Below are 16,356 nucleotides of genomic sequence, written 5' to 3'. Positions count from 1 at the left end.
GGATGGAAACAGTGCTTTATTCGCAAATGTTTTATGCGATATTCCAATTTTGCGCATTAAGTTAAATCTGTAACTTTGGGTGGAAACATAGCTTGTGAAAGTGGGCCAATCAGAACAGCGTTGCTATGACTACAGTGGGCGAGGCTTGGCTGGCCGGCCACTCACAGGGCAGGATGTTGGTGTAGCGGTTCTTGGGTCTGTTGACGGGCAGATCGGCCGCTTCATGAGACAGATCCAGACCGACGCTCTTCAGCTCCTGACAGAAGCACAAAACAAACAGATCAATCGCACGCCTGTCGTTCACAGACCAGAGTTCGCGTGTTCTGTGTTTTACCTCGAACTGCAGCGAGAACTTGTACGCCGAATCTTTGCTCATGTCTTTGATGTAAGCTTCGAAATCACTGAGCTGAACAGGACTGAAGACACACACATCGTCACATCACACAGAAACAAAATCAATACAGTCAACTCTAGGGATGTAACGATATTATCAATATTGAAATATCGCGATAACTGCGATATTATCGTGGTCGCATGACGATATGAAACGATAGGTCTTCCGGGCAAAATGTGTAGTTTTTAAATATATTTAAACTTCTTCTTCTAATATAAGTTGTGTTTTGGGCCATTATGCTTTGGCTGTCAAACAAACTAAAACTGAAAGCACAATATGGCTTAATCCCTTCATCAAGTCTGTTTTCAAAGCGAAGCGCGATCATTGTACGATTATTGCATGTGCTCTGAGTTTAGTGCGCGTTTGGGAGCACAACAGCCACCAGTTAAGCTTTATTTTTTTTCGTGGCAGATGATTACAGCATTTCACTAGATTTATAGCGAGAAGTGTTTTTGTGCATGTTTTCACTGAAGCTGGAGTTTTCCTTCAAAATAAAAGTTCTACTGTCGGTAGAATTATTATATTCTATCGTTACATCCCTAGTCATCGGATGTTTTTACCTGGTTAGTTTCCTCTTCTTCAGAGCTGTTTTGCTCCTGCAGGTGAAACACAGACAGGTGCGTCACTGAACTGAGATCAAACCTCATAAGAACACAACAAACTGCATCTCTGCTAATAAACACTCTTCAAATCCTACAAACTAAACATGCATCTCCAGGCTGACGGAGCTTCAGCGCTGTGTGTCTGAAACCACAGATAATAACTCACATTCACTCATTCTAGAGCATTTAAAGCATTACTCAAGGGCTTTTATTAACTGTTCTACAGAAAAATCGTGTTATTTGAGCAGTATCATTTTATTTATATATTAGTTTATAATTAATATATATTAATTAATAATGTAGATCTCTCTCTATCTCTCTCTATATATTATATAATATATATTTTATACATTTATAAACTGTATAAACTTATAAATGTATAAATTTTAACTTTTTATTGTTTACATTTTAAAATAATTTCATTATATATTAATTTAGAATTATATTATATATATATAATTTGTATAATTTATATTTTATAAATGTATAATTTTTATGAACTCAATTAACTTTTTATTTTTAAATTTCTATTAATTTATATAATATATATTTTTAATAAATTATATAAATTATAGGCTTCCACATCACAGTAATCTCATGTTATAATTTTTATATAAATTTAATAATTTTAATTTGTTTAAATGTAATCTTGCTTCTGTTTTTATTGTATTAAATTTCTCTTTTTCTTTCTTTCTTTCTTTGAAGTGCTCCATAACCTTCCATATTATGATTTTATGATTTATTAAATTGTAATAACTATCTATTTAAATATAATTTTAAATACTTAATATCTAAAATTTATATTTTTAAAGATTTTTTTAAATTATAATGTATTTTATTCTAATTATATACATCAAAATGTAAAAAAAAAATCATTTATAAAATTGTAATTTTTAATGCATTACTGTATTCATGATTTTTTTTTTCACATTAGCACAAACAGCATAATGTAATTATTTTCTGTGGTGAGCAGCGCTCAGCTCGTATCAAACCTGGAACATTCCTTCAGGAAATCAAGCTAACGGAAAAGGAAGAACCAAGCAGATCGGCTCAAGTCTCTCGAGTGAAAATCTGCATTGAGTCCGAGTCAGAATCGCAGAGCTGGAGCAAACATGCAGCCGTGAGAGCGAGCGTCATGCGTTAGTGTCATGCGTCGAGACGCTGTTAAACACAGACAAGAGCACAGATGCAGATCCGGCCTCTGATCCGTTACCCATAATGCACTACAGTGTGTGTGTTTGTCTGTCCGTCGGCCGCCGGACGCCGCGCTGCTACTTACCACGGATTAATATAAAAGGCCAAAAGATAGTCAGTCCAAAGGCAGGATGGCAGAAGCGTGAGGAACGCAAAGAGACTCCTGCGCCTGAAGCCGATTGAACAAAACAGAAAGCAAAAGACATAAAAAAAGACCAAGGGCAAAAAGTTGGGGACAAAACATGGTGCTCCATTAGTAATAGTGACACACACAGATGATTGAGCATATTTCATTAGTGTCTGACAGGTTAATGATCGCGTCATGCAGTCAGTGTCTTCATGATGTGTGAATCTGTGATTGCTAACGCCGGATATTAACACCAAACACACCAAAATCACAAATTCTTCCGAATCAATCCGGACACGTATTAAACCGCTCTCTGCTTCTAATGCATCCATCACGAAGCTGATGCAAAACGGCAGCATTTTTGTCATTTTCCAATACAAATATCTAAAAATTCTGAAAGCATGATACATTTACTGGAAGATGTAAAATTACATAAAATATGGTTTCAGAAAAAATGTATCAAAATGAAGCGAGTTTTTGCATAAAACAAGGACAAATATCTGCCAGTGGGGTCAGAGAAATCAACTTCATTCAAAGGGAAAACAAGAGCATTTTTCTGACCCCACTGGCAGATATTTGTTCTTGTTTTATGCAAAAACATAATTTAAAAAAAGCTTAATTTTGATACATTTTTCAGAAAATCTAATCTAAATGTAAAACTCTTATGCTATTCTAAAAAACAGATTACACAAAGTCAGTTTTTAATCTACTGAACTGAATTTTAATAATCTTAAATGTATTATTTTTTACATCTTAAATAATTTTATTTATATATTAGTTTATAATAAATATGTATTAATTAATGATGTAGATCTCTGTCTCTCTCTCTCTCTCTCTATATATATATATATAGTATATAAATTGTATAAACTTACTTATACTGAAATGAACTTTGATAATTTTACATTTTATTATGTTTAACTTTTAGAATAATTTTATTATATATTAATTTAGAATTAGTATACATATTAATTAATAATTTAGATATTTCTTTCTCTGCCTATATATAAATTTAATTTTTATGAACTCAGTTATACAGAAGTAAATTATAATTAAGCTTTAAATACATTTTATTATTTTTTCCATATATATAAATAATTTTATTTATAAATTAATTTATGTGATATATATTTATAATAATAAATAATACTTTTAAATTAATAATTTATATTTTTCCTACTCTCTCTATATAGATATATATATAATTTATATTTTAGAAACTATTTTATAAACTTAATTTGACTGAATTTGAAATTAAAAATAGGACACAAAGTCATGTTTCCGTTGCTTCACGAGTCGTGCTCTAAACATCTCAGCAGAAAAAACATCATTTGACTTCATTACCAGGCCAAAATCTGCCTTTACTGACCCTCTTTAAGCTCTTATATTAATCATGTGTGTGTGAGCGACGGCTGTGATCACAAACATCAGAACCGAGTCCCACGAGTCGACACCAACAATTACACGCTCACTTCCTGTGTGTGTGTGTGTGTGTGTGTGTGAGTGTGTGTGTTTGATTGACAGCGGGAAACACAGGAGCTCCTACCAGTTATACGGCAGCTTCCCGTCTCGCTCGAAAGAGGCGAAATTCACAAAAGTTTCAGCGCCGCACTCCCTGAAATCGACAGAAAGCTCAGAATATTGAGTTAAAAGTAGCACTAATTTCATCAATCCAAACTAACTCAATGCAGTTTCAGATTCTGAAAGTTTTTGTTCACATGAAGCCTAAACATCACAATCCATGTTATAAAAATAATGCTCTTCCCCAGTATTTTTGTCTTGTTTTCCAGTATTAAATAAAGTAATAAATAAATAAATTAGTGCTGTCAAACGATTAATCGCATCCCAAAAAAAGTTTTTGTTTACATGACATATATGAGTATACTGTTAATATTTATTATGTATATATAAATACACACACACACACACACACACACGCATGTATATATTTAAGAAATAAGTGTTATGTTTATATATTAAAAATATTTATATATAATATAAATTATATGAATATAAATATTTAGTGCTGCCAAACGATTAATCGCGATTAATCGCATCCAAAATAAACGTTTTTTTACATAATATATGTGTGTATACTGTGTATATTTATTATGTATATAAATACACATGCATGCATGCATATGTTAAGTTTATACATTTAAAATATTAATACATAATAGCAATTATATGAATATAAATATATACATCGAAATATTTTAAATATATACTGTATGTGTGTGTGTTTATATATACATAATAAATATACACATATTATGTGAAAAAAAACTTTTATTTTGCATGCGATTAATCGCGATTAATCGTTTCACAGCATTAAAATAAATACATATCACAGATATTACAAACTCAAAATGAAAAAGGCTGTCATCATTCACTCACCATCAGTATTGGGGATAATGCATTACAAATAACATGAGTTACGTAGTTAATCAGATTACTTTTTTCAAGTAACTAGTAAAGTAATGCAATACTTTTCAATTTACAATTAAATATCTGAGTTACTTTTTCAAATAAGTAACACAAGTTACTTTGTTTCCCATTTACTGACAGCACTTCTGTCCCTGTCAGGAGTGAGATACAGAGGATTATTACTTTCACTTTTGGTGTGTTTACAGTTGCTAAAGATATAACTTTTTTTTTTTTTGTTATTAAAAAACAAAAAAACAAGCCCAGCCCAGGTGACAAAAAGTAACACAAAAGTAACATAATGCATTACTTTCCATCAAAAGTACAGAATAATGCAATATTGTAATGCATTACTTTTAAAAGTAACTTTCCCCAACACTGTTGTTCTAAACCCGTATGAATGCTTTTCTTCTGTGAAACACAAAATAAGACATTCTGAAGTGTGTTTCAGCTGTTTTTGCAAATACAATGAAAGTCCATGGGGTCCAAATCAACAAAAATACAACCATTATCGTAATGAGTAATTAATGACAGAATTTTTGTTCCGTGTAAACCACTACTTTAAAAATATCTAAACATTCTTAAATAAAGATACATTTACTGGAGAAGCAAAATTAGTCTTGGTTTCATAAAAATGCATCAAAATGAGTTTTTGCTTAAAACAAGAACAAATACCTGCCAATGCAGTCAGAAAAATAATCTCGTTTCCCTTTTAGCTATATTTTTTTGATTTTTCATTGACAGATTTTTTTTTTTTTTTTTTTTTTTAGCTTAAAAACAATTACTTTCGATGCATTTTTCATGAAAAAGTCATTTTGCATTTCAAGTACTGGAAAATGATAAAAACACTGAATCAGAAATCAAGTTCTTTATGATTTTTTTGTTTTCTGAAAGCATTTGAAGTGGTTTAATATCAGGCTTCGCTGAATACAAGCTGCTCATTTTCTGGTAATATCAAAAAGCATACTCACTTCATTTTGATCAATTAAGTGATATAGTCATTTTGCATCTCAAGTAAATCATGATTTCAGAATTTGTACATATTTGAACTGGAAAACGACAAAAATACTAAATAAGAACATGACTTTTGTTAATGTACACTACCAAAGTTTTTGAACAGTAATGTTTGTTAAAGAAGTCTCTTCTGCTCACCAAGCCTGCATTTTTTTGATCCAAAATACAGCAAAAGCAGTAATACTGTGAAATATTTGTACTATTTAAAATAACTGCCGCTCTATTTGAATATATTTTAAAATGTAATTTATTCCTGTGATTTCAAAGCTGAATTTTCAGCATCATTAATCCAGTCTTCAGTGTCACACGATCCTTCAGAAATCATTCTAATATGCTGATTTGCTGCTCAAGAAACATTTATTATTATTATTATTATCGATATTTAAAACAGTTGAGTACATTTTTTTCAGGATTCTTTGATGAATAGAAAGATCCAAAAATCTGCATTTATCTAAAATAAAAAGCTTCTGTAACATTATACACACTATAGTCATTATCAGTATCATTTTTTGGGGGGAAATAAATTATAGAAATTAATATTTTTATTTAGCAAGGATGCATTAAATTGATCAAAATTGATGATAAAGACTTTTATAATGTAAAAGATTTCTATTTCAGAGAAATGCTGCTCTTCTGAACTTTCTATTCATCAAAAAACCTGAAAAAATTCTACTCCGCTGTTTTCAACATAATAATAATAATAAATGTTTTTTGAGCAGCAAATCAGAATATTGGAATGATTTCTGTAGGATCACGTGACTGGAGAAATGATGCTGAAAATTCAGCTTTGAAATCACAGGAATAAATTACGTTTTAAAATATATTCAAATAGAAAGCAGTTATTTTAAATAATTCAAATATTTCACAATATTACTGCTTTTGCTGTATTTTGGATCAAATAAATGCAGGCTTGGTGAGCAGAAGAGGCTTCTTTAAAAAATATTAAAAATCTTACTGTTCAAAAACTTTTGACTGGTGGTGTATATTCCTCCATCAGTCTGATCACTAACGGGTTTGAGATGCTCGTTAGCGTGAGATGTTGCTCACCGGCTCAGCTCCATGTGTTTCTTGCGCAGCACCAGCAGAAAAAGCACCAGCAGACTGATGAGCAGAACGCTGAGAACCGCCAGCGCCGAGATCGCCGCCACACTCGGGTTCATCTCGCGAACTGCAAACACACACACACACACACACTACTGCTACATTCACTGTCTCCGAATAAAACAAACACTTCAATGTGTATTTCAGATGTTTTCAGTTCACTCGTTATGTAGCAAATCAGAGCTCAAAACTATGAAAGCCCATTTCCGCCACTCAATAAAAAATAACGTAACTGCAACTTTTTTCTTGCAATTGCATATTATAAAGTCAGAATTGTGAATTACAATTCTGAGAAAAAAGTCAGAATTGCATGTTTATATCTCACAATTCTGACTTTTCTCACAATTCTGACTTTTTTCTCACAATTCTGACTTTACTCACAATTCGGACGTTTTTCTCGCAATTCGGACGTTTTTCTCGCAATTCTGACTTTACTCACAATTTGGACATTTTTCTCGCAATTCTGACTTTACTCACAATTCGGACGTTTTTCTCGCAATTCGGACGTTTTTCTCGCAATTCTGACTTTACTCACAATTCGGACGTTTTTCTCGCAATTCGGACGTTTTTCTCACAATTCTGACTCTACTCACAATTCGGACGTTTTTCTCACAATTCTGACTTTTTTCTTGCAATTCTGACTTTTCTCTCAATTCTGATTATTTCTAATAATTGCGCTTTATTTCTCAGAATTGCGAGTTCATATCTTGTAATTCTGACTTTTTCTCACAATTCTAACTTCTCTCAGAATTGCAAGATGTAAACTCGCAATTCTGGCTTTATTTCTCAGCATTGCGAGTTCATATAAAGCAATTCTGACTTTTTTCTCACAGTTCGACCTTTTTTATTTTTTTTTATACAGTGGCGGAAACGGGCTTCCATACGAAGCTGCTCAGCGTGTGAAATGCTGTAGAAGTGCTGTACAGTTTGGAGTAGGGCTGTCAAAATGGCTGAAAACTAAATTAGAATTTTGTACTTAAATATTATCAATATTCGAATTTAAAAGGCAAAAATTTCAATTAGGTGAAAAAAAAAAAAAGCTTTTGGCTTCTCTCCTGAGGCCACAAGAGGAGCATCGAGCAAAATATTACTAATGCACGTTTATTGAAAGCAATAAAATAACACGACTATCTTTGAAAAAAAGTGCATAATGTTTAAAATAATGTTTATAAACCATATATAATTAATTAAGTTGTTTAAACAATTAGAAACAAAACCGCATCATGCATGTATGTATAGTTTCATACAAAGGACCGAAAACCAATCACAAAGAGTACTTTTTCTATTTAAAAACATGAGATGCAGTGGGATGGGAAAAACCAACATTAACTCTCGAGACATGTTTTTTTATTGAACTTAAATTAATTTTACACGGCTTTCTAAATATGTGGCTCTCTTGTGCGAGACGCGAGTGCAACGGTGATAGATGTCCCTTTAGAAAATGCGATGAATATGCATTCTGTGTGAACGGCTTGGTTTCAGTTTTGACATAAACAACATGTTCTCTGCATTAATGTTCAGTTTTACTGCAATATTTTGAATGAACAGCGCCGCATCCAGTGGGTTCAGCTGGATTGGCTAAAGAAAGCATTATAATGCCACGACACCTACATCGTCATCACATCTCGTGCGTCCTGACGCACACCTAAAATTCAAATTTCAAATATTCGTGTCGACGAATATTTGAAATTCGAATTTTTTTTTGACAGCCCTAGTCTGGAGTCAGCGTGTCCTGACTGTGGAGTATAGGATGGAAGTGTTTCTCACCGGCTGTGCTGACAGTGATGTACACCGGGTCACTGATGCTGCTGTAGCTGCTGCTGATCACAGTACAGTTATATGAAGTGGACGGCTGCAGTCCGGATACGGTCACAACATGAGCGGCAGTCAGCAGCGGATCTCGCACCTTCTGGAGCAAAACACACACACACATAATAAACCAGCTGTTCATTCAAAGTTATGGTGCGTTCCAGTTAATAAGTTCAACATTTACTAATACATTAACTCTTTCCCTGCCAAACACGGAATTTTCCGGGTTTCTGTGTTCTCGCTGTTATACGCTAGGGGGCGCTATTACGCATCTCCTGAATGAGTCTAGAATCACTCGAACAAAAACACAGACAAGGAAGACGCAGAAACCAGCGATCTCATATGTAAGCATATGCGTATGAAAAATAATGCGATCATCAATATAAATGAAAACAGCCTAAAGTTACAGAGTGAAATGTGGATCCAGAAAGTGTGAAGCTTTGGGAGACTGATGGAAGCCATCTACTGCATCTTTGCTTTGATAATATTACTGAATATGATCCAGATGTAGTATTTGAGAGTGAAACTCCATCACAATCTGCATCTCCAGATGTTTGCATGCATGTGTTGTTATGATATTGATTAGTAGCTCTTACTTTGCTCTCTCTGCTGACTCCCAGCTGTCTGCAGACGATCTGATAGAAATCCACGACGCCTTCCTCCGTCCAGAGCAGCGTGACGGCCGTGTCGGTGGTGTTGAGCGCATAAAGCGACTTCGGAGGAGCCGGTTCTGTTCGCAAAACAGCCAAACGCCACACTACTTACAAGCTCCTCCAAAAAAAACGCTTAGAAACAAGTAAAAAAGGAAGACACAGCCACAACAATCCTGACACGGTCTGAACGGGAAGTCAAAGTGAAACGAGTTATTATTAGAACAGAAAACACAATCTCAGCAGTAAACTAGCAGCGATTTTACTTTTGGTTCAGGATTTAACGTGCGAATAGATTCATTAAAGGAACAGCCAAATAGTTGCAATCAAGATTGTTTCTTCATCAGATTTGGAGAAATGTAGCATTGTATCAGTGTCTCAGCAATGGATGCTCTGCAGTGAATGGGTGCCGTCAGAACGAGAGCTGATAAAAACATCACAATAATCCACAAGTAATCCACACCACTCCAGTCCATCAGTTAACATCTGGAGAAGACAAAAGCTGGAACAAATCCAGCATTAAGATGTTTTCAACTAAAATCCGAGTCCATAATAATAACGCTTCCTCCAGTGAGAAAGTGTTCTGGTCTGAATCAGGAGAGAAATCTGCACAGATCAAGCAGCGTTTACAAGCCAAAACAGCTATTCTATTGCCAAAAGTATTGGCACCCCCTTCTAACGAACAGGTTTGACTACTTTAGTAATTTCCATGAGTACAAATCTTAATGTTTAATGAATATAATGATATTCTAGGGAATTTTGTGCTTCTAATTTTACAGTTTGGACAGAACCCTTTTCTATTCTAACATGACGATGACTCTGTGCATACGGCGAGGTTCAGAAATAAATGATTGATTGAGTCAGTGTGGAAGAACTTGACTGGTCTGCAGAAACCTCTAAAGCTAAAAACTCATCACCAAACACCAATGACTTGTACATACACTATATGGACAAAAGTATTGGCACCCCTTCTTTAAAACAGAAAAAGGCACTTCCAAAACAGAGATGGATTTTTAAATACATGTTTCCATCTTTGTAGCCACAGTTTTGGAAGTGACTTTTTCTGGTGTAAAGAAGGGGGTGCCAATACTTTTGGCAATATAGTGTATATGGCTGGATTTTGATGCGAGAGACAACAGCAGATGCACTTTTGCACTGGAGGAAGTGTTATTATGGATTATAGACTCTATGGTATTTTAGTTAAAATGTCTTAATGCTGGATTAGTTTCAGCTTTTGTCTTCTCCAGATGTTAACTGATGGACTGGAGTGCTGTGGATTACTTGTGGATTATCGTGATGTTTTTATCAGCTCTCGTTCTTCACTGCAGTGAATCCGCAGCCACTGACCGAGTTTGATGATGTGCGGCGCAGACGTGTTGCGGCTCCTCTCGGTGCAGGCGGAGACCGTCAGGTTGTAGATGTCTCCGGGAGGAAGAGTCAGAGACGCCTTCATCATGTTGCGAGTCACCTATAACACAGTCGTCAGGTGTAGTGATGATTCAGAGCCCATAGCAACCGTCTCCATGGAGACACCCAACATTTACACAGGTTTTTTTTTTTTAAAACACTTGACCCTTTATCACTTGCACTCTCTATTCATTTTCTAACTGCTTGTTTTTCTAAAAAAAAAAAAAAACTCTTAACACTAGCTTTCTATATTCTTTTTCTATTCTATCTACTTGTTTTCTTTGTATGTGTGTGTGTGTGTGTATGTATATATATAGATATATATATCTATATATATATACTGTATATATTAGTGCTGTCAAACAATTAATCGCATCCAAAATAAAAGTTTTGGTTTACATAATATATGTTTGTATACTGTGAATATTTATTTTGCATATATATATATATATATATATATATATATATATACATGCATATATATATATTTAAGGAAAATATGTTATATTAAATATATTTATATATAATATAAATTACATGACTATAAATATATACATGTAAATATTTTCAAAATATATATTGTATGTGCGTGTCTTTATATATACATAATAAATATACACAGCACACACACATATATTATGTAAACAAAAACTTTTATTTTATATATATATATATATATATATATATATATATATATATACACTGCCGCTCAAAATTTGGGATCAGTATGATTCTTTAATGTTTTTAAGGGAGTCTCTTCTGCAAATCAAGGCTGTATTTATTCAATCAAAAATACAGAAAAAAAAAACATTAATATTGTGAAATCTAATTGCAATTTCTAATATTGGTTTCCTATTTTAATATACTTTAAAATGTAATTTATTCCTGTGAAGCAAAGCTGTATTTTCAGCATCATTACTCCAGTCTTCAGCGTCACATGATCTTCAGAAATCATTCTAATATGCTGATTTATTATCAATGTTCAATAACGTGATAATTTTTCTTTGATTCTTTAAGGAATACAAAGTTAAAAGAACAGCATTTGTTCAAAATAGAAATCTTTTCTAACAATATAAGTCTTTACTATGACTTTTTATTCATTTAACCCATTCCATTTCTTAAAAAAAAAAAAAGAAAGAAAAAAATGTACTGACCCCAAACTTTTGAATAGCATTGTATATTATAACACACAATTTCTTTTTTAAATAAATGCTGCTCTTTTAAACTTTTTATTAATCAGAGAATCCTAAAAAAAAAAAAATCACAGGGCCACAAAAACAATATGAAGAAACTTTAAAAATCTTACTGATCCCAAACTTTTGAGCGGCAGTGTATATATATATATATATATATATATATATATATATATATGGATGTGTGTTGTGTATATATGTATATATATATATATATATATATATATATATATATATATATATATATATATATATATATATATAATCCTTGCTACATGTACTGTGTTAAGCTAACTGAGACTTGTTACAGCACTTGCGTATTGCTCTTTTGTTGATTTTGATTGCTTCTATTGTCCTCATTTGTAAGTCACTTTGGATAAAAGCATCTGCTAAATGACTGAATGTAAATGTTTCAGTGGAAAGGTAAATGAATCGGGTTTATCCTGGTCTCGGAGCGTCTTAACATCTCGGCTCGGCTCTGTGTGGAAACATTTAGCCGTCGCTAATTAAGTGAGATAAATATGTGTGCTGGGTAATTGTATTCATTACAGACTAACGGCGCAGTGAGGAGCACAGAGGGAGAATCTCATGAATTACCGCGGTAAATGACTACGGTACATCAGCCTGAGCAGGAAGTGAGCAGTGATTTACTGTCATGCAGCGTTTCATCAGTGTAATAATTATGATATTATTAATAATAAATCAAATTAGATCTGAAAATAAAAAAGATGGGCGTCATTTAATAATATAAAAACGTGAATCTGATTGTGATCCACATATGTATATAATATACATATATAATCATTTTTTAATATAAATTATATATATATAAAATAACACAATAATACATGAATATATAATGTCCTCATGTACATATATACATGTAGTTTTTAAAATTATTATATTTATTTAGTCTTTTTTTATTAATGTATGGGTGGTTTGAGAAAAATGTCATCACATGAAAAAAGGGAATGGAAATGTCCATAGAAATCATGGTTATTATCATTAGCGAAAACTAAAACCATAAAAAACATTAGCATACAGAAATTATACTAAAATAACAAAGTTAATAAAAATTATTCTGACTATTCAGAACCAAAAAAAAAATTTTATATGATAAAAACCACAAATGAACTAAAACTACTAAAATTAAAATGAAACAGAAAATATACTAAAATAGCAAAAACTAAAACTTAATAAAAATTATTCAGACATTAAAAAAACTGATAAATATGAAAAACACAAAATGAACTAAAACTACTAAAATTAAAATGAAAACAGAAAATATACTAAAATAGCAAAAACAAAAACTAAAATTTTATTAAAAATTATTCAGACATTAAAAAAGAATAATAAATATGAAAAATTACTAAAACAACTAAAATAAAATGAAAACAGAAAATATACTAAAATAATAAAAAGAAAAACTAAACACTAAAACCTACTAAAAAATTATTCAGACAACTAATAAATATGAAAAAAAAAACTAAATTTACTAAAACTACTAAAATTAAAATGAATCAATACAAAAACAAAATCTAATTTAAAATATTAACAAAATTAATGAAAGTAAATCAATAACACTAAAGTAACACTAACCGAAATTAATGGAATGTAACTGTAGAATGTAACAATGAAGTATTAAAAAAGACACCTAAAAATAGGCTTCTTTTTATTATTTTGTGTACTTGCTTTATTACATAACCATAACATTATGAACACCTGTTTCATGTCCTGTGTGCCCCAGATCTCCTGTTCAGCCTGTGTTTAACTGGACAGGATTAGGTCCAGTGAGGGTTGTGTAGGTAGTGTTTTGAGACTCACGTCGATGGAGTAGCGTCTCCTCGCGCCCTTCTTCCCTTCGGCTGTCAGCTGCCAGTGCAGCATTCGTGAGTGCGAGAGATCGGTGAACAGATCGCCGTAAGTCCAGCGCACAAACAGCGTCCCGTGAGCGTAATCCACCGACGAGATGTGAGGAGCTTCAGGAGCTGGCCATCAAACACACACACATCACTAACTGCTTTTTTTATCAGCTGAAACTCTTTGACGTAATATATTTTAATATATGTGACCCTGGAGCACAAAACCAGTCATAAGGGGGTCAATATTCTGAAATTGGGATTTATGCATCATCTGAAAGCTGAATAAATCAGCTTTCCATTGATGTATGATTTGTTAGGACAATATTTGGCTGAGATGCAACTCAGTAATATGCATTGCTGAGAACTTAATTTGAACAACTTTAAAGGTGATTTTCTCAATATTTAGATTTTTTTGCACCCTCAGATTCCAGATTTTCAAATAGTTGTATCTCAGCCAAATATTGTCCGATCCTAACAAACCATACATCAGTGGAAAGCTGATTTAAGCTCTGTAAAGAGCGGCACACCTGTGACGAAGCTGACGGTAGAAGCATCGCAGCAGCTCAGCGGCGGATCGCCCCACGTCACCATCGTCACGCGGAAGTTATAGAACCAGGCCGGCAACAGATCCGTCACTCTCTGAGGATGGATGTGAGCGAAAATGAAAATTTACCCAATTAATCCCATCAGTCACGATAGAGACAGTTTTCATTTATAAAGCTCTAAAAATGTTACTGACTGGTGCATTTCCTGCAAATATGGAAAAAATCAAGGCTCTCTATTAAACATGCACAGTGTCACATGACTAAAGCAGTTTATTTACTGTTTGCACCTTGAGAAGATGATGACTGCATCAAAGCTCCAAAACAAAAGCTTGGTAAAGTATGTTAACATAAAGATATGACAAAGATTTTTGGTCCACATTATCCTTAAGGTGTCTAGTATTAATATATGAATTCACAATTATTACATTTTGTTGAGTGTCATCGTAGAATGAGTAAACATGTTGATGGTCACAATAGTGACCGCTGGGATAACAGTGAATACATATAAATCCAATTGCAGTTTTTAGTGAAAAATGCACTAAAATGTTGCAATGACAAAATATTGCACTAAATTAAAAATTCAAATGTTACAAAAAAGTTACAATATTGATGTTGTAATACTGGTAGCACTAATATAATAATTTGATGATACATGTTACAATAAAGTAACAATTTTGAATTATGTTGATGGTTGTTGTTTATTTTAATCTCAGTATTTCTATCAGTGTTGTATAAGTGTTAACCCTAGAATGTGATCAAACACAGTTTCAGCTGGGCTGAGTTACATACACATTTTAGAAATATGTTAATTCTGTACATACATTTTCCCACCGACCATAAAACACAATTTTTCACACACTTCCAAACATTTAAAAAAATAATTACTGATTATTTCAAAGGGTTACTAAAGACACATCATCTGGATATTTTCATGTCTGAAAAAATTTAACGGGTTAATTAGCACCTCAGACCTCGTCTGCATGCAGAGTCTCATTAAATATGATTATAATAATTACGCATAAAGGCTATGTTTGGATTTCTCCCATCTCAGCCGTGACTCATGAAGCATCATAATTAGCATCTCTGCTGATCATCGGAGCTGCTTCATTAACTGATTACAGTAACGAGGATTCTGACTCCAAACCCTATATTAAGGCAGATTTTCAATCAAATGAACTGCACCAGACTCATTTTAGTTTTATTGAGATACTACAGGTTCAATTCATATTTTGTAATTTAATATTAATACTAAAATAACAAAAATTAAAAACTGAAACTTAATAAAAATTATTCAGACTACTAAGAAATAAAACAAAAACTAATCAATATGAACAAAAATGACAAATTTACTAAAGCTACTAAAAGTTAAACAAAAAATATACTAAAAAAACTTTTAAAAACTTATAGATGGATGGATGGATGGATGGATGGATGGATGGATGATAGATAGATAGATAGATAGATAGATAGATAGATAGATAGATAGATAGATAGATAGATAGATAGATAGATAGATAGATAGATAGATGATGGATAGACAGATAGACAGACGGATAGATAGATAGATAGATAGATAGATAGATAGATAGATAGATAGATAGATAGATAGATAGATGGATAGACAGATAGACAGACGGATAGATAGATAGATAGATAGATAGATAGATAGATAGATAGATAGATAGATAGATGATGGATAGATAGATAGATAGATAGATAGATAGATAGATAGATAGATAGATAGATGATAGATAGATAGATAGATAGATAGATAGATAGATAGATAGATAGATAGATAGATAGATAAATAGATAGATAGATAGATAGATAAATAGATGATAGATAGATAGATAGATAGATAGATAGATAGATAGATAGATAGATAGATAGATAGATAAATAGATAGATAGATAGATCGATAAATAGATGATAGATAGATAGATAGATAGATAGATAGATAGATAGATAGATAGATAGATAGATAGATAGATAGATAGATAGATAGATAGATGATGGATGGATGGATGGATGGAT

The 16,356-nt window shown here is 32.4% G+C and overlaps 1 protein-coding gene across 6 annotated transcripts in view; it reads right to left on the bottom strand.

Annotated features, from left to right (window-relative positions):
• The window catches only part of ptpro (protein tyrosine phosphatase receptor type O), a 50,766-nt gene that overhangs the window by 10,284 nt on the left and 24,126 nt on the right, over positions 1–16,356 (bottom strand). For 4 of the 6 annotated variants that reach the window (XR_009270941.1, XM_058774373.1, XM_058774370.1 and 1 more), the window contains 11 exons: positions 14,305–14,416; positions 13,740–13,903; positions 10,663–10,783; positions 9,262–9,395; positions 8,624–8,765; positions 6,803–6,923; positions 3,864–3,932; positions 2,276–2,359; positions 955–990; positions 335–416; positions 166–256 (listed from right to left, as the gene is read on the bottom strand). Coding sequence is in view for 5 of the 6 variants with exons in the window: in XM_058774373.1 (XP_058630356.1) it covers positions 166–256; positions 335–416; positions 955–990; positions 2,276–2,359; positions 3,864–3,932; positions 6,803–6,923; positions 8,624–8,765; positions 9,262–9,395; positions 10,663–10,783; positions 13,740–13,903; positions 14,305–14,416 (1,156 nt within the window). In the remaining variant the exon portion in view is untranslated. The remainder of the gene's footprint in view (positions 1–165; positions 257–334; positions 417–954; positions 991–2,275; positions 2,360–3,863; positions 3,933–6,802; positions 6,924–8,623; positions 8,766–9,261; positions 9,396–10,662; positions 10,784–13,739; positions 13,904–14,304; positions 14,417–16,356) is intronic. The other 2 variants (XM_058774372.1, XM_058774375.1) reach the window with 2 other exon arrangements.

The sequence above is a fragment of the Onychostoma macrolepis genome, chromosome 04 (assembly GCF_012432095.1).
Source record: "Onychostoma macrolepis isolate SWU-2019 chromosome 04, ASM1243209v1, whole genome shotgun sequence".
Taxonomy (NCBI): domain Eukaryota; kingdom Metazoa; phylum Chordata; class Actinopteri; order Cypriniformes; family Cyprinidae; genus Onychostoma; species Onychostoma macrolepis.
This window is presented reverse-complemented; position numbering and strand designations above follow the sequence as displayed.